Source organism: Pelodiscus sinensis, chromosome 5 (assembly GCF_052426305.1).
Source record: "Pelodiscus sinensis isolate ZL-2025 chromosome 5, ASM5242630v1, whole genome shotgun sequence".
Taxonomy (NCBI): domain Eukaryota; kingdom Metazoa; phylum Chordata; order Testudines; family Trionychidae; genus Pelodiscus; species Pelodiscus sinensis.
This window is the reverse complement of record NC_143056.1, coordinates 110,189,767-110,208,179: the sequence shown is the minus strand read 5'-3', so window position 1 is coordinate 110,208,179 and position 18,413 is coordinate 110,189,767. Positions and strand designations below refer to the sequence as shown.

The following is an 18,413-nucleotide window of genomic DNA, read 5'->3' as shown; positions in this document are numbered from 1 at the left end:
GGTGCGACTCCGGCACCAGGGCCTCTGCCGCTAGGTCAGGCTGCTGTGCCCCGTGAGGGGAGGAGGGAGGTCGAGACAGCGACGTCGAGGACTGTGATCGGCGACCCGAAGCCTCTGACACCAGAGAAGGGGGTACTGGCCCCTGCCATTGGTGGTAGGCCCAAGGGGTCCAAAAAGGCCACTGCGGATGCGGGGGCCAGGTTTGCTGTGGATGGTCACGGCAGTGTCGGGAACGGGACCTGTGGTTCAAGGACGCTCCCGAGGACCCTGAACGGATGGAAGTTGCGTCCGAGTCTGACGAGTAATCGGATTCCGGCCAGGGCAGAGCCGACGAAGAGTGCGGGGCAAACCTAGCCATGGACACTGGCTTGCCCGCATGAGTACAGCAGGGACGGACGAGTTGCGGCACTGGGGGACCCATACCCGGTGCTGGGAAACTTGACGCTGCCGGATGCGGCACCGGGGTGCCGAGGCCCAGTGCCGGGAGAGAGGTCGCCAGCAGTTGTGGCACTGGGGTGCTCAGGCCCGGTGCCGGGAGAGAGGTCGCCAGCAGTTGTGGCACTGGGGTGCTCAGGCCCGGTGCCGGAAGAGTGGCCGCCAGCAGCTGCGGCCCCGGGTTGCTCAGTCCCGGTGCCGGGACTGTTGTTGCTGACTGTGGCACTGGGGTGCTTAGGCCCGGTGCCGGCAGGAACGGTGTCAATAGTTACTGCTGGTGTACGCGGTACCGGGGGACCCAGGCCCGGTACCGGGCACGGTGCTGTGGGAGCAGCTGATGGCTGGGGCACTGGCGAAGACCACAGGGTCGGTGCCGGCTCTTTCCACGAGGAGTACAGCTAGTTCGGATTAGGAAGCCTAATCCGAACTAGCTACTCCGTGCCGCGTGTAGCCGCGTGTAGCCGCGCAGCACGGGGTTCGAACTGCCGGCATTTAAAAATGGCGCCGGCCGGCTTCATGCAAATGAAGCCCGGGAAATTCAAATCCCGGGCTTCATTTGCAAGTGCGGTATGCCTACATTACCCTCCTAGTTCGAATTAGGAGGGTAGTGTAGACATACCCTAAGAGAGATAGAGACGCTCCAACGACCATCAAGGCGGTAAGAAGGAACTGAAGTGGGGCAGCGCAGGCAAGGGTACTTATGCCCTGCCATGGCGGCGCCACTCCAGGGGGCGCCCTGCCAGCGCTACGGGTACCGCTAGGGAAAACGCTCCAGAAGACGCGGTGCACGCGGTCCGCACACCTACTTCGAATGGACATGAGCAACCACTCGAAGAAGAAGGCAAGGTATTCTCTTGCAGGCCCCCACCTTCTGCATTCACAGTGCCAGAGTGGGGAAGATTCTGGACAGTATTCCTTAGTGGAATCAGAGGAAAGAGGCCTGTACAATACTTACACTACACTGATTACATCTTCATCAAATGGACCCATGGGAATGAGACCCCTGAAGAATTCCACAGGGATTTCAACAATTACCTGCCCACTATCAACTTCAGCCTGGACTAATCCACACAAGAGATCCACTTACTTGATATACAGCATGAATAAATGATGGTCACATAAACACCACTCTATACCAAAAACATACTGACTGCTATTATTACCCACATGCCTCTTGCGTCCATCTAGGACACATCACATGATCAACTGTCTACAGCCAAGCCCTCAGATACAACCAGATATGCTCCAATCCCACAGACAGAGACAAACACCTACAAGATTTTTATGAAGCATGCTTAAAATTTACATACCCACCTGCAGAAGTGAGGAAATAGATTGAGAGACCCAAACAAGAACCTAGAAGTCAACTACTTGACAGGCCCAATAAGGAAAACAACAGAACAAACACTCTTAGGGTATGTCTACACTTGCATCTTAGTTCGAACTAGGGATGCAAATGTAGGCATTCAAAATAGTAAATGAAGTCAGGATTTAAGTATGCAGCGCTTCATTAGCATAATCTCGGCCGCATGCTGTTCCGGAACTCAGCTGTTTCAAAAGTGGAAACTGTTTCATTTTTTGAGGAATAACATTAGTTCGAACCAAAGGGTTTCATTCAAACTAACGCAGCCTGGAGCGCACTTTCACTTTTGAAACAGCTCGGTTCCGGAACAGTGTGCGGCCAAGATTATGCTATTGAAACATGGGATATTTAAATCCCAACTTCATTTACTATTTCAAATGCCTACATTTGCATCCCTAGTTCGAACTAGGGTACAAGTGTAGACATACCCTTAGCTTAAACCCCTCCAGTGCATCAACAGTCTACAACCTAACCTGGAAAACGATCCCTCACTCTCACAGACCTTGGGAGTCAGGCCAATCCTCACCTACAGACAACCCCCCAACCTGAAGCAAATCCTTTCCAGCAGCCATACATCACACCTCAGATACACACACCAAGAACCTACCCTTGCAACAAACTTCATTAACAACTCTTTCCACATATCTACACAAGTGACACCATCACAGGACCTAACCACATAAGCCTCAACATCAGGGGTTTCTACAACTGCACATCCTTTTATATGATATATACCATCTAGTGCCAGCAATCCCCCTCTGCCCAAACCAGACAGTCCATATACTGGCCAAACCAGACAGTCTCTATGGCAAAGGATAAATGGACACAAATCAGACATAAGAAATGGTAATACACATCAACCTGTAGAGGAACATTTTAACTTGCTTGGTCACTCAATCACAGACTTAAAAGTAACCATTCTTCTACAAAGGAATTTCATTAACGAAATACAAAGAGAGTCAGCAGAACTGGAATTCGTCTACAGATTTGACACCTTCACTCTGGGCTTGAAGTCTCAACTGGTTGGTGCATTACAAAGCCAATTTCTCCTGCCTTTAATATCTGCATTTCCAGATCAAAACCTATGAATGGGACACATCCAGTCCACTTAATTAGCCTCATTAGCAAAGGTCCTACAATTGATAGAGTTGAAATCACAACAGAACTGCCTAATTCATCTGATGAAGCAGGGTTTACCCAAGAAAGCTCATGATTCTACATATTTCGGTTAGCCTCTAAGGTGCCACAGGACTACTCATTGTTTTTAAAGTTACAGACTAACACAGCTACCCCTCTGAGATTTTTTACAATTATAAAGTGTACGTCCCTATTGGTGAAACATAAGCTGCTCTCTGTTTAATTTTTTAGACTTCTTTTATCACCATATTTAAGAGTTTAAAGACCACTTTTTAGGCATAGTGGAGAAGAATGGGCAATCATTTTAAAAAGCAGTATCTTAAAAGAATTAAAATATTACAAGCAAGGAATGCTCTCTTCTTTAATAGTAAATGAAAACAGATTACAAAATCCAAGATGTGGTTCACTATTTAGCATTCTTTAATATGCTAGATATTTTATTGTCAACATAGAAAAAGATATGGTCCAAATCTGAGAGAGTTCACAAATTAGACTTTGGCAAATAACTGATTTTTGTTTCATTTGCAGTTCAAAAAAAATTGTTTATCTTGAATGAAACAAAATATTTTCTCTTTTTTGGGGAGGGGGGCACAAGATCTAAAAAGCAAGGGGGGGGAGAGGGAGGGAGGGAGAGAGAGAGAACGAACATCTAGGCACTTAGACCACTCTCCCAGCTCAGGGAACTGGAATGTTAGAGAGGTGTGGTGCTCATTCTCTCCAGCCGAGGTGGACAGGGGGAAGTCTAAGCAGCATTCACACTATTCTTAAATTCTGTATCTAAGGCACTCAAGCAAAGGGAGTGGGAACCACACTGAATTTGAGAAAGAGGAGGAAAGGGATGAGCTCCCACTCGGGGTTCAGCTGATAGAGCTGACTCCAATGAATCACCTCCCTCTAGCTCCTACTTCAGGGGAGAAGCATGTATTGGGAACAGGAAGAGCAGGAAATGGGAACTAGACAGAGATCAATGTGATCTGGGGCCCCCCTAATGGATGTTTGGTCCCTTGAGAAGTACAGGTTTCTGGTTAAAGTCTGCTAGCAGGAAAAAAACAAAAACAAAGTTCAGTCTATTTTTAAAAAAATCAGACCAGATCACTGGTATGGTTTGGCTGCTTTGCGCCACTCTAGGAGTGCAAAGATGTAACTCTAGTTTAACTGGCCAATAATTTTGAGCTTGCCTCAGCAGGTTCTTCATAGAAAACAAACAATTAATTTGCTTTAATCTTCCTATCTTACTTGCATTCAAAGTCTTCACAGGAGAAAGTTTCATAAGACAAAAACATCTTCCCTGATGGAGAGAGCGTGGAAAAAGCCACAGTGTAGAACTTAAACCTATTATTCACAGAAATGGAATCATTAGACAACAATGACTGCTAATTCAGTCAGGAGACAGGAAAGCGTAATTTGTGGTGTGCCATGTTAACAGTTCAGAAAACCAGCTACAGAGCTTTAAAAACCCATTTGCTTGCAAAATTATAAAGCCAGAAGTAGGTGTCTATTAGAAAACATATGTATTTAAAGAACATGAAACACTTACAACTATTTCATCTCCTATCATGGGTCACCAAATTGAAAGATAATAAACCAGATACACAGAAAGCCAATAAAATGGTTACTAAAATGATATGCAAATGAATTACTTGGAAGTATTGGAAAAGGTTAAATGTGAAATTTTAAAATTATTTATTTAATTGACTATTGAGAAAGCCCACTGGAGTGATATCCTATATTGAAATCGTACCTGAGTTTATACCTTGATATTCTGCACCAGATTCGGACTGTGATGTGGAAATAAGCTTAAGAAGTTGATGTCCACAGCTTACAGAATAAAGAAGACAAGGAACAATATTAGCTTACTTTTTTCAATTCTGATTGCTATATAAATACCACAGTTACTATGCTATTATTCAGATACTTGCAGTCATATCAGCTTGGTAAATCTAAGAGACCTAAGGAGGACTGAGCCTGGTCAGTACTTTAGATAAGTAACCTACAATGAAAACACATGTATAACCCGTAGTAATGTTGGTCATTTGAAAGGTGACTGAATCAGAACAGAATTAATTCCCAAACACATGGCTTCTCTTCCCCTCTTAAAACATGTAGTATACCACTCCTATTGCATAGTGGTTGTCCCATTCAATTACAGAGACTCTCAGCAATGAAAAATGTAAAGCATATTTATAGTTGTGATGGATGGGAGCAGTACTATCCTTTTCTAAACATCCCAGTATTCAGTATATAAAGGGTTAAACCCAGAACATTTGGTATCCAAGAACTGCTGGCAGAGAGCCAATGGGAAGAGAGGGAAAGATTTTTTAAATGAAACAAGTTTTGTCTATTCAGCTTTATCTCTGTGAGAGTCAGAGCTGGAGCGGGTCGAGAAATGAACCAAGTACAGGTTGAACCTCTCTATTGCAGAACTATCTGGTCTGGAAACATCTGTAGTCCAGCATGATATTAGTTAGCCAGATGTCCACTTTTCATGGGTGTGCCCAAGTTACCCATGGTCCCATAAAGTTTGTTTATAGCCACAAGTCCTAGCTCTCAGTGTTCAGTGCTGTTATTGAGTTCTAATTTACACCTAAATGTCCTCTATCAGCCAAATAAGCAGTGGAAGTGTTGATAATGCTTCTAGATAAAATTGGCCCCCTGTGGTCTAGAAAATTCTCTGGTTCGGAACTGGTCGGGTCCCAAGGGTACTGGACTAGAGAGATTCAACCTGTGGTAATAAGGCAGGATTTCCCAGAAATATCCGTGTCTAAGAAAAGAAACCTAAACTTTGGAACAACATATATAAGTAGAACAGGGAATGTTTATAATTAGACACGATCAGGTTATTTAATTTGTTTTCTTGGTTTTGGGAGTTCTCTGTGCTGCTTAAAAAAAAAAAACTTGTACACTGTAACTGAACTAACTCCCAGGGAAACAGTTCTCTGGGCTTTCATCTTTTGTTGTTGTTACTGTTCGATAATACCTAGCAACCATGTATGCTTTACCAAGAATGTCCTCCTTTGTTTTTATTAATAAAATTACCTTTTTTAAAATTACAATCTGATTCTTGCGCCCTAAGAAAAAGCAGGAGGTTCTGTGCATATGTGCCTGAGACTGAAGGGCTGCTATTCAAAAATTAGTTTGTTTTCAAGCACTCTCCTAAAAGGAGGATAAGAGCTTGGAGTTACCTACAGAGAGAAGCTCCCAAGTGCTTCTTCCTGGCTTCAAGGAGTTTTTGCATTTGAGTGGTGGCAGCATACCACCCAAGGTCAGAGAGTCTGTGAACTTAGGGAGTTTTTAAACAGAAGCCTGTAAAGGCAAGGTTTTGAAGTTCTCTTGAGGGCCCCCACCTTCTGCATTCAGAGTGCTAGAATGGGGAAAAGAACGGTTACTTACCTGTAATTATTGCTCTTTGAGATGTGTTGCTCCTGTCCATTTGAGTGAGGTGTGTGCGCGCCACGTGCACAGTTCTGCGGAGCATTTTTCCCCTAGCAGTACACATAGCGCCAGCAGGTTGCCCCCTGGAGTGGCGCAGCTATAGCAGCACATGATTATCCTGCTGGCGCCTCCCCTCCTCAGTTCTTTCTTACCGGACACTCCGACGAAGGAGAGGTGGGGGGGGGGAGGGAGGAATTGAATGGACAGGAGCAACACATCTCGAAGAACAACAGTTGCAGGTAAGTAACCATTCTTTTCTTCTTCGAGTGGTTGCTCCTGTCCATTCGAGTGAGGCGACTAACAAGCAGAAAACCCCTACGGAGGTGGGGTCGGAGTAAGCCTCTAGAACCACAAAGAGAGAGATTAAATCAAGCACCATATAGTTTATTAACAGAGAAGGGAGAGAACATAACAAAAAAACTCTCTAACTTTTTTTTTTTTTTTTTTTACAGTACAATACTGAGAACAGCGGCCCCGAACACGGCATCATTTCTAGCCTGCTGGGAAAGTGCATAGTGTGCCGTAAACTTGTGGACAGATGACCACGTGGCTGCTCTACAGATTTCTACAATTGGAACATGCACCCCAAATGCCGTGGAGGACGCGTGAGCCCTAACGGAGTGCGCCCTAACCTGGGGTGGCTCCCTGTGGGCCAACGTATAACACTCTGTGATACATGAGGAAACTCAGGTGGATAACCTTTGGGTCTAATTGGGAAGGCCCTTCATTCTGTCTGCGTATGCAATAAACAGCTGTGTTGAATTACGGAAAAGTTTTGTTCTATCTATGTAAAAAGCCAAGGCACGTTTGGCATCTAAAGAATGCAACACTTGTTCCTTAGGGGAGTGGTGTGGTTTCGGAAAGAAAACGGGTAAGGAAATTTCCTGCGACATATGGAAAGGCGAAACCACCTGGGGAGGAAAGCCGGGTGTGGGTGGAGTCTAACATTATTCGCCGAGAACACCAAGTAAGGCGGCTCTACAGTCAAGGCACAAAGCTCGGAGACCCGGCGTGCTGAAGTTATGGCCACTAAAAAAGCTACCTTTAGGGACAAGTGCCTTAAGGAGCAAGTCGCTAAGGGCTCAAATGGAGGTGACATCAGTTTTGTGAGCACTAGATTGAGGTCCCACTGGGGAACAGGTGGCTTCACATGAGGGCACACTTTGTCTAGGTCGTTCACGAATCTCTTTGACTATCGGATCAGTAAATAGGGAACTAGACCCCGAACAAGGGTAGAAGGTAGAAAGGAAAGCCAAGTGCACTTTAATAGACGAGGCGGATAGGCCCGTCTGCCGTAATCCAAGCAGGTAGTCGAGTACCAGCGGAACCGGAGCTCGGCATGGGTCCAGCCCTTTCTGTGATGCCCACACAGTGAAGGGTTTCCACTTAGCCGCATACGACTTTCTAGTGGAGGGCTTTCTGCTACCTAACAATCATCTGAACTGCATGTGAGCAAGCCCGCTCATCACGTGTTAACCACCGATAAGCCACACCGTGAGGTGGAGTGACTTGAGATTCGGATAGACTAAGAGTCCCCCCCGATAGGGTTGGGTGATGAGGTCCGGGATCATGGGCAGGGGCTGCGGCTTCGCGCACAGCATTTGCCACAGTATCGGGAACTAAAATTGCCTGGGCCAGTTGGGGGGCTATCAGGATTACTCGAGCTGTGCAAGCTTTGACTCTGGCCAACACCTTGGGGATCAACGGGAACGCATAGAGGAGTTCCCGAGGCCATTCCTTTGTTAGCGCATCCCCCCTAGAGTGCATGCTCAGCCCCAGAAATGAGTAATATCGGGGGCATTTCTTGTTCCCTGCCGTGGCAAACATATCCACCCGGGAATAACCCCACTTGTGGAAAATCTGACCCACGATCTCCCCCTTTAAAGACTACTCGTGGGCTGCGAAGGACCTGCTCAGTGCATCTGCTAGCAAGTTCTTGCACCCTGGCAGGTACTCGGCCTGAATGTGGATGTTGTGCTTTATGCAGAAGTCCCATAGAAGCATCGCCTCCCTGCACAGAGGGGACAATCGTGCACTCCCCGTTTGTTCACATAAAACACGGCTGCTGTGTTGTCGAGGCGCGCCAGGATTGAGCGCTGCGAGATCATGGGCAAGAACACCTCACATGCTCTCCCGACTGCCCGTAACTCTCTTACATTGATGTGTAGGGTTCTCTCGAGAGGCGTCCACACTCCCTGAGTTCTGCGGCGGCGTAGGTGAGCTCCCCAGCCAACGTCGGAGGCATCTGTCACCAATGTGACTGAGGGCAGCTCGATCTGGAATGGTACCCCTCTGCATATCACCTCCTTTCGAGTCCACCATTGAAGGGAGGCAATTATTCGCGGAGGTACAGTGAGTAGTATGTCCCAGTGAGCTGAAGTCTGGTTGAAAACTGTCACCAGCCATGCCTGGAGGGGCCAAAGTCTTAGCTTGGCGTGGCGAACAACGTAGGTACACACCACCATGTGGCACAGCAACCTCATACAGGCGCGGGCTGAAACGCTTCATGTCGTTTACCATGGCTAGTATGATATCGAACCTTACCCTGGGAAGGAAGGCTCGTGCCACCCTGGCGTCGAGAAGAGCCCCGACAAACTCTATTTCCTGACAAGGGGTCAAGATTGACTTCTCGTTGTTCAGTAAAAGCCCCATTCTCGTGAAGAGGGACTGTATAAAGTCTACGTGAGCTGCCACCTGTGCCTGAGAGCGCCCCCGAACCAGCCAGTCATCCAGGTAGGGAAAAACCTGGATGCCCTGGGTCCTGAGAAATGCGGCTAATACCACCATGCATTTCGTGAACACCCTGGGGACTACAGAGAGCCCAAAGGGAAAAACAATAAAGTGAAAATGGTTGGGGGACACAATGCATCATAGAAACCTCCTGTGACTTGGCCTTATCAGTATATGAAAATACGCGTCTTTGAGGTCGAGGACCGCGTACCAATCGCCCTGTTCCATTAGAATGATGGAGGCCAGGGTTAGCATTCTGAACTTCGTCTTTATCACCTCCTTGTTGAGGTTTCGGAGGTTCAGAATAGGGTGAAGCCCCCCCTTTCAGTTTTGGGATAACAAAATACTGGGAATAAAACCCCTTGCCCTCCAAATGGGAGGGCACTCGTTCTATCGCACCCTTTTCGAGGAGGTAAGGACCTCCTAGTGCAGGACAGCCTCGTGAGATGGATCCCTGAAAAGGGACGGGGAGGGAGGGAAGAAAGGGGGGAAACCTGAAAATGGATAGAGTACCCAATCCACACGAGATCGAGGACCTATCTGGCTGAGGTAATCTCGGCCCATGCTTGCGCAAAGTGAGATGGCCTGTCCCCAAACAGGGGGGAGAGAAAGGGGGTTGGCAGACGATCCTCGCTGATGCTATCAAAACTGGGGCTTAGTGGGGTGAGAAGGGGGCTGACTGGTTCCCCTAGCATTATCTGGGCAAGGGCTACGGCACCTGCGGTTAGAAGCTGAAGCCCCCGTTGCCTCTGTGCCCCCACTGGGAGCACGAGACTGGTGCCTCCAGTAATTTCCATGGCTCTGCTGGAACTGTGGTCTACCCGACTGTCTATAGGGAAGTTGCCGCCTTTGAGGAGCTGGCGTGTGTATCCCCAATGACCGAAGTGTTGACCTAGTATCCTTCAACATGTGCAGTCTAGAGTCTGTATGCTCTGAGAAGAGGGCCTTCCCCTCAAATGGGAGGTCCTGGATGGTAGATTGCACATCCGGTGGTATGCCAGATACCTGCAGCCAGGCGCTGCGGCGCATAACCACACCTGATGCCATAGTCCTGGCAGCCGAATTTACTGCATCTAAAGATGCCAGCAGGACTGTGCGTGCGATTGCCCTGCCCTCCGCGGTCATGGCAGCCAACTCGTCATGCCTCAGGCGGGAGCTTATCCCCAAACTTGTCGACAGCCTGTCATGTATTACAGGCATACCGGCTAAGCATTGACTGCTGGTTAGAAATGCAAAGCTGTACTCCCCCCGTACCATAAACTTTATGCCCCAATAGGTCCAGGCGCTTAGGCTCCCTGGCCTTTGGGGTTGACCCGGGCTGTGGCAGCTTTTCTTTTTGCGCTGCGGCCTGGACTACGATGGATCCTGAGACAGGGTGAGAGTACAAGTGCTCATGATCAGATTGCACGACAAAATAACGCCTCTCAACGCCTTTAAGGGTAGGTGAAACAAAAGTCAGAACTATGTCTTGATCTGAGGAAGTGGGTCTGGCCCAAGAAAGCTCATCACCTAATAAACCATCTTGTTAGTCTCTGAAGTGCTACATAGTTCTGTCTTTTGTTTCAGCTACACCAGACTAACACGGCTGCATCTCTATCACTATTTAAGGGTAGGGGTCAGTGAGGCGGGGGTCTGCCAAAGCGTGGTAGTAATCTTGGCTACCATCTTGTTCAGCGGCAAAGCCAGCTTGACAGGAGCATCCCTTGACAGGATGTCCACCATGGGATCTGACTCTTCTGGCACTGGTTCCACCGGTACACCCAGGTTGGAGGCAAGGCGACGTAAGAGGTCCTGATGGGACCTGGAGTCCATCGCCGGCATGGTGGGTGCAGGGTCAGCTAAAGCCTCATCTAGGGAGGAGGATGAGGAAGACTCTCTCATGGGCTCCAAAAGCAGGAGCACCTCCGGCGGAATAGGCACCTGAGGAAGCTGTGGACTCGGCTGCGGTGGCACAACTTCCGGAAGCAGGTGGTCTGTGACCTCCATATGGGAAGCGACAGGCCCTGGGGGCGACGTAGGCCTGGGAAGTGATGCTGACGCAGGGATGTGTCGGCGGGAGGAGGCGGACGCCTGTGTGGGCAGTGTGGGTCCCTGCCACTGGTGATAAGCCCAGGGCGTCCAAAAAGGCCAGGGGGGTTGCGGCTGCGGGGGCCAGGGCTGCTGAAAACCACACTGGCCCCATGTGGTGCCGGGAACGGGAACAGTGCCTGGATGAGGATCTAGAGGAAGCCTCTGAGTGGAGCGACTCTACATCTGACTCCGATGAGCAGTAGGAGGCGGACCAAGGCGCTGCGGAGCCAGGCTGTCCCTGACACTGAGGGGGTTTAAGCATGGCCATAGACTGAGGCTTACCAGCGTGGGCTGGTACAGGAAGCCTCAATTGAGGCACCAGGTCATCAGTGCCAGATGGAACAGCTGTCAGTGCGGGTGCTGGCACACCAGCCGGTGCCACGAAGAAAGCCGGTGCAGCGGCGATTGTGACAGCGCGTTGGGGTCCCCCGTCTCCTACACCCCAAAATGGCATGAACAGACTCCACCAGCCAATAGAATGGAGGTAGTTTATTGCTTCTCCAGGATATAGCACAGCACAGATGTAATCTGGTTACAGGAACTGGGGCTAAGAGGCCTCAGTGCCCCCCTTCAGATGGGGGAGTCCCAGCCCCCCTCCCCAGCTCCTTCTCCCCTGCTTTCCAGACAGGAACTAACTACCTCTCCTCCAGCCCTGCCCCCAGCCAGGGCAGCCTTCCACCTTCCTTTGTTTCTCCCCATGGGGGGTGGGTGGTCAGACCAGTTTGGAGCCCCCTTTGCATAATGACTCCCCCCCTTCCCTGCTGGGTCCTGCTACAGACAGCAGAGGTCACCACAGCCCTAGCAAGGTTGCAACAGCCCTAGCAAGGTACCCCCACTACGTCACAGCGACTACTCCAGCAGGAGTCAAGGCGGGTGCTAGTGCTGGTGCCGAGGCGGGTGCTGAGCCAGATGCCGGTGCCAAGGTGGGCACTGAGCCGGATGCCGGTGCTGAGCCGGGCACCGGTGCTACTGCAGAGGCGGATGCCCGCACCGGTGTTCAAACTGACATCGGTGCTGTAGTAGAGGCGGTGGTAGCCGGCGCCTGCAGCGGTGCCAGAGCCAGAGTTAAGAGTAGCGAGTGCCAGGGGTGGGGGTGGTGCCCCTGCTTGGCATGGCACCGGGCGGCAGAACGGAGGGTGCTGAGGCGGTGGGACCACAGGAAACGGTGCCCACTGGTACTGGGCTGGCTGCGGGACACCCGACATGGGCATGATAGGCCCTGGAAGCGGTGCCAATGTCTTTCCTGGCGCCCACTGTGCTTCTGTCACTGGCGCTGGTAACGGGGTTGTCAGGGGCAGCAGCACCATGAGTGGCTGCGGCACCACCGCTGGCCAAGGCTCACCCTGCAGGGGAGCAATCAGTGCCATCACAGCCCCTGGTGTTGGTGGGCGCGATCCTACAAGCCCCAGCGCTGAGTGTGGGGAGGCCATGAGGTGGATCAACTCATGAGCCGCCTTGAGGTCTCGGGCATTGATGGCCGGTGCAGTGACAGCACGCCTGGACTACTGCCAAAACCGTCCTTCTGAGTCCTTGAGGGAGGAGCATCGGACTGCTCGGATCTCCACTGGCAATGGTGCTTGCCTGCACCAGGCTTCCAGCTAGGCGACCAACCCCTTGAAGCCTTAGCCCTCTTCAGGGTCGGGGATTGTGAGCAGTGTCTCGGTGCTGGTGGCTTAGGCACTGATGCCCCATCGCATGCCGGCACGGCACGCGCTGTGTCCGGTGCACTGGTTAACGCGGTCTGAAGAACCGGTACCGGTTGCAGAGCCTCCTCCATCAATAACAGTTTTAAGCGCGAATCCCTGTCTTTTTTTGTTCGTGGCTTGAATGCCCGACAGATTCTGCAGGCGTCTGTCAAGTGACCCTCCCCCAGACACTTCAAGCAGTTGTCATGGGGGTCACCTCTGAGCATAAACTTCATGCAGGACGCACAAGGCTTAAACTCCTGCGGTCCAGGCATTCCTTATCCCCTGGTGGGGGGGGGGGGGGGGACAAAGGAAAGTCTAACACTAAGTACCTAACTAATGGGATAATTACAGAGAAACTATTTACACAAAAGAGATAAGCGGGGAACCTTAAGCTAACTAATGTAATTGACACACTCCAACCAACGGTCACTGGTGGTAAGAAGGAACTGAGGAGGGGAGGCGCCGACAGGATAATTATGTGCTGCTATAGCGGCACCACTCCAGGGGGCGACCTGCCGGTGCTATGGGTACTGCTAGGGGAAAAACCCTCCTCAGAGATGTGCACGTGGCGTGCACACACCTCACTCGAATGGACAGGAGCAACCACTCTAAGAAGAACAGCTTTGACAACAGTCCTTCCCATAACAGATGCTACATATACTAGGGATGTGAGTAGTCAACTACATGATTAATCGCTTCCTCCCTTTGCTGCCTTTATATCAGAAGCAGCAAGGGGGGAACAAGAGGCGGTGCTGGGGACCCCCCCCCCTGCTGTTGCCTCTATCAAGTATGTCTGTCTTTGTTATTATTAATAAAATTACCTTTTTAAAGACTACAATCTGATTCCTGTGACCTAAAAAAAAGCAGGTTCTGTGTGCCCGTGCCTGAGACTGAAGGGCTTCTATTAAGAAATTAGTTTGTTTTCAAGCTCTCTCCTAAAACAGGGATAAGAGCAGAGGCACTAGCGGGAGGCACAGGGTTAAGGGAGGTTGCTATGAAGCAGCATCTGCCCACAATGGGCCTAGGCTCCCCATGGGCAGCAGGGCCGGCCTTAGGCCAATTCGACCAATTCGGTCGAATTGGGCCTCGCACCTAAGGGGGCCCCATGCCCCTGAACCCGGAAGTGCCAGCCGGCAAGTTACAGAGCCGGGGGCCCTGCTCCACTAATATGTGGAGCTGGGTCTCTCCCCCGGCTCTGCCCGGAGGGGCCCCGACCCCCCCTGTCGGTCCTCCCACGAGTCCTCCCACTCTGCCCCCTCAGCCCCTGCCATGCATGGCTCCTTCTCGCCGCCTGCTGCTGCCCATGTGCGGCGTTGCACGTAGGCGAGGAGGACACCTGGGCCGTGACATAACGTCACGGCCCGGGATTTTAAAAGTCCTGGGAGGCCACATTGAGAGACCTCGCTGGCTCCGGGTTCTGCCCCGGTGACGGCCCAGCAACCACAATGTGGAAAGGAGAAGGTAGGAAACGGGCTTGTGCAGCAGCGGCAGGGCGGGGGGAAAGGAAGGGGCTTGAGCTTTGGCAAGGGTGGGGGAGGAAGGAGAAGGGGGGAGGAGGAAGGGTGAAAGGAGAAGGGGGGAGGGCAGGGGGAGAGGAAGGCACCAAGAGTCAGGGGTGCAGGAGAGAAAAATGCCAGGGGGACAAGGGCAGGAGGGGAGGTGTCAGTGGGAGAGGGGACAGGGTGATGCTGAGAGAAGAGAGGAGAGGGGAAGGGCATTAGGGGCTAGAGGGGGAGGTGCTGGGAGAAGGCTTGAAAGAAGGGGTGGGGATGGAGCAAGGCATGTGTGAGGGGCGGGAGAGGAATGGGGCAGAGAGTGGTGAGGGGGTGGGCATCAGGGAAAAAGAGGGCAAAGGGGGTGGGGCAGTGAGGGAAGGGGGAGGCACCAGGAGGATGCAGGGCTAAGGGAAGGTGCAGGTGCCAGGGGATTTTGGGGTTAAGCAGAAGGGCAGATACCTGCAGGGGAGGAACCAGCACCAGAGAGAGAGGCAAAGGAGGTGTTAGATGAGGAGGGGTAGATCACATGAGCAGAGTGGGGCTATTGGAGGAGTGGGCACAGGGCAGAGAGAACGGTGGAGGGGAGCATGCTGGTGGAGGGGAGCAGGTCGCAGGAGGTCTGAGGGCAGTGAGAAGGGCAGGAGTCAGGACAGCAGAGGAGGGTGAGGAGTTGTGGGGCAGCAGGCACCAGGGGAGATGATGGAGCAAGGAGAGGAGACACGGCAGCAGAGAGAAAAGGTCGTTTATAAAATATTTTATTAATAACTTGGTATGCTGCTCACGGCCAGTTTGTTTGCAACCCACGGTGCAGTTTGGGTTTATGTGGGGATCAACACGTGGCAGGCGAGTGGGAGCCAAAACAAAAAAGTAGTCAGTGTTGATATGTATTTTAGGAGTTAAATTCTTGGACTGTCATTGCTCATGATAAGTGCTGTCACATGGGTAGAAATTTGGTAAATACTTCATTTTATTAATATCAGCAGAACTGATTTAAATGGGGCCTGTGTGTTGTGTAGTCTTGCCTAAATCTTTGTATTCATGCCTGTCAGTGTGTAAGAAGCTATATGTATATATTTGCTTGCAAATGCAACCACATTTAAGTTGAGGCCCTCAGCATGTTCTGCAAGTGTCAGTGTGGCCCCTGGGGCTTCCAAAGTTGAGTTGCCCTAGATCATCCCTGACAGGTGTCTGTCTAACCTGGTCTTAAATATCTACAGTGATAGAGATTCCGCAATCTCACTAGGCAATTTATTCCAGTGTTTAACTACCCTGACAGGCAAGAAGTTTTTCCTAATGTCCAACCTAAACCTCCCTTGCTGCAATTTAAGCCCATTGCTTCTCATCTTAACCTCAGAGGCCAAGCAGAACAATTTTTCTTCCTCTTCCTTATGATACTATTTTAGAAACTTGAAAGCTGTCTCATGTCCCTTTTCAGTCTTCTCTTTTTCAAGGTAAACAAGGCCAATTTCTTCAGCTTTGCCTCATATATCATGTTCTCTAGACCTTTCATCATTTGTGTTGATCTTCTCTGGACTTTCTCCAGTTTCTCCACATTTCCTGAAATGTGGCGCCCAGAACTGGACATGATACTCCAGCTGGGGCTTAATGTAGGCTTATTCCCTGCCTAGGGGATGTGAGATTGAGTGGGTTAATTTCCAATCCTCCTGTTTATTCTTTTCCTAAGCCAGGAAGGCATATTAGTTCTGATGGGGGTTGGAGAGGGGATGGAAGCCAGATCCAAGATCAATGAGCCCTGGGAAGTGGGCCCATTGAAAGGAGACTGGACCTGTGGATGCCTTGGGGGTCAGCAGCAAGAGCTTGCTTTGGGAAGCCCCCTCTTTGGAGGTGAATGTGGCAGCATTGAGACACCACCCAGAAGCAGGCGCCACAGACACTAACTGCAGATTCATGAGACGGCTCTCAAAGATCTTGCACATGCATAAGATGATAGATTTGCAGGAGGGGGGCAGTGGCGTAGTGAGGGGGCCAGAGGGATCAGTTGCCCCTGGGAGAAAAATAATATAAAATGGATCAAAATTATAGGTGCTTTGTGAATATGCTGACTTGAGAATGGAAAGATTTCATATTATCATATATGATTCCGGGTAACCCATCTCAAATATGAAAAACTAGGTTGATACCTGTTCATATCAGGAGCTGTTGAATTCAGTTCACCTTTTGCAGTATCTCATTCGGATGTTTAGTGGAGAAGATGTTTGGGATTTTTTTATTATTATTTATACTGTGGGTAAAGCATGGGCTCACAAGAATTCCTCCATTGTTTTACCATGAATCTCAAAACATTTGGTGTTTTTCTAAAGGCCTGGAGTCAGTTGATTATGTAGGAATCTCAGCTTTCATTTAAAAAAAGTTCTCTATACTTCTGGGCCTTACAGCTAAGGAGGAAAGCTTTAAAACATGAACCCTAAATACTCAAACAAAAGACCAATAAAAATCCAACATGTTTTATTTTTAAAATATCTTATGATTTGTAGACCATTCTTATAACTTTGTGTAGGCGTTCCTTGTGATTTTTGTGTTGGCAATACTGCTCTTTGATTGGTGAATTTAGAGAGGTCTCTCCCTTCAGTTTCCCTTTCCACCCTCCTTTTCTGTCACAGGTCATCAGAGAATCATAGAGACAATGGAGAGTAGGGTGAGTCCATGACTATGGTTAAAGACTGGTCAGGATGACTAACTATTATCAGCCAGTGGTCTGAATGAGCTATCTACTGCCATCTGTTAATCAACTGTAGGAAAAGGCTTCAGGAGCAGACCTTATTTATATAGACAACTTACTTTGCCACAGAGATCAGTAGACACACTTGCTGTGTCAAGGTGATCAATTTTGGCTCTTTTGGGTTGAAATTCACTTAAGACTTGGAGCTGGGAGAATGAAATGTTATCCATATTGAATGATTAAAAGACCTGAACTTAATATGACCTGGCTTAGGGTTTACCATAACTTGAACACTAAGCAGAGGATAGTGAGTCACATCTAACTGAAAGTCACAGAAGATGGAAACATGTTTTATTTCTGGTGGTGTAGGGTCTATTTGGAAGTCCTCAATTATATCTGACACTTTACATCCAGTGTTTAAAGGCAGAGCTGACTAGAATCAATTGAGAGTCCTTGTATTGTTTTAGCGATCGCTTAAGCAAAAATCATTGATAAAATCTTGTCTAGACTGATCTTGGACTCAACATGCAGGCAATGTGTTGAAGAGCAGTGCAAAGGAGGCAATGGTGGTGAGGTACCATATTACCTAGTGAAATCATGGGTGCTGAAATCACTAAGGCCTGGAATTTGACCACAGAACTGACACTTTCTTAACAAAGACTCAATTTTAGCTATTAAAAAAGTAAAACAGAAAACTGCAACGCCCTCTGGTAACATTTTAAAAATCAAACTTTAAACTTTATTGAAAAAATTGGATAGTTTTCAATTGAAAATATTTGACCTACACTTAAGGCAACTGATTTAATTTTGTGTACAATTTTGCATAATAAAGGCTGGCTTTTTTTTTGTAAATGTTCAACTACATTTTGATCAGATCTACTTCTTATGTGATATTTGTGTGGTTGTGGTTTGTTGTGTGGGTGCGTGGTTTATCTGTTTGCCGAGGGGGGCCGGCAAAGTGGTTCGAATTGGGCCCTGCACTTCCTAAAGCCAGCCCTGATGGGCAGAGTCTGCTCTGGCACCAGCCCCTATTCACAGTGGCCGAGGCTGGCTGTAGGCAGAGGCAGTTCCAGCAGCAGCTCCTGTCCACTGGGGGCCCCAGCTCTCTGCTGGGACCCACTGCAGACAAGGGCTGCTGGACCTGGTGTGAGCTGGGACTGAGCAAGCCTGGCTCAGGCCCGACTCGCACTGGCTTGGGATCGCTGTGGCTCTGCATTTCAAATCTAGTAAGTGCTGGGTGGCTCTTACTATGTTACGTTTAAAATGCAGAGCTGCAGCAGTCTTGGCTCTGTCCCAGCTTGCACCAGTTGAGGACCTACCCTCGCTGCAGCCCGGCAGTTTATATGTAGTAGAAGCTGGGCTGCTTGTGCCTTCGGCTCTTA

At 49.4% G+C, this 18,413-nt stretch overlaps 1 protein-coding gene across 3 annotated transcripts in view; it reads right to left on the bottom strand.

The window, feature by feature from the left end:
* The window catches only part of PDE3B (phosphodiesterase 3B), a 264,706-nt gene that overhangs the window by 89,721 nt on the left and 156,572 nt on the right, over positions 1-18,413 (bottom strand). For 2 of the 3 annotated variants that reach the window (XM_089778646.1, XM_006126299.5), the window contains one exon: positions 4,677-4,753. The exons of the other annotated variant lie outside the window; for it this stretch is intronic. In XM_089778646.1, the coding sequence (XP_089634772.1) occupies positions 4,677-4,753 (77 nt within the window). The remainder of the gene's footprint in view (positions 1-4,676; positions 4,754-18,413) is intronic. 3 annotated transcript variants of the gene reach the window in all.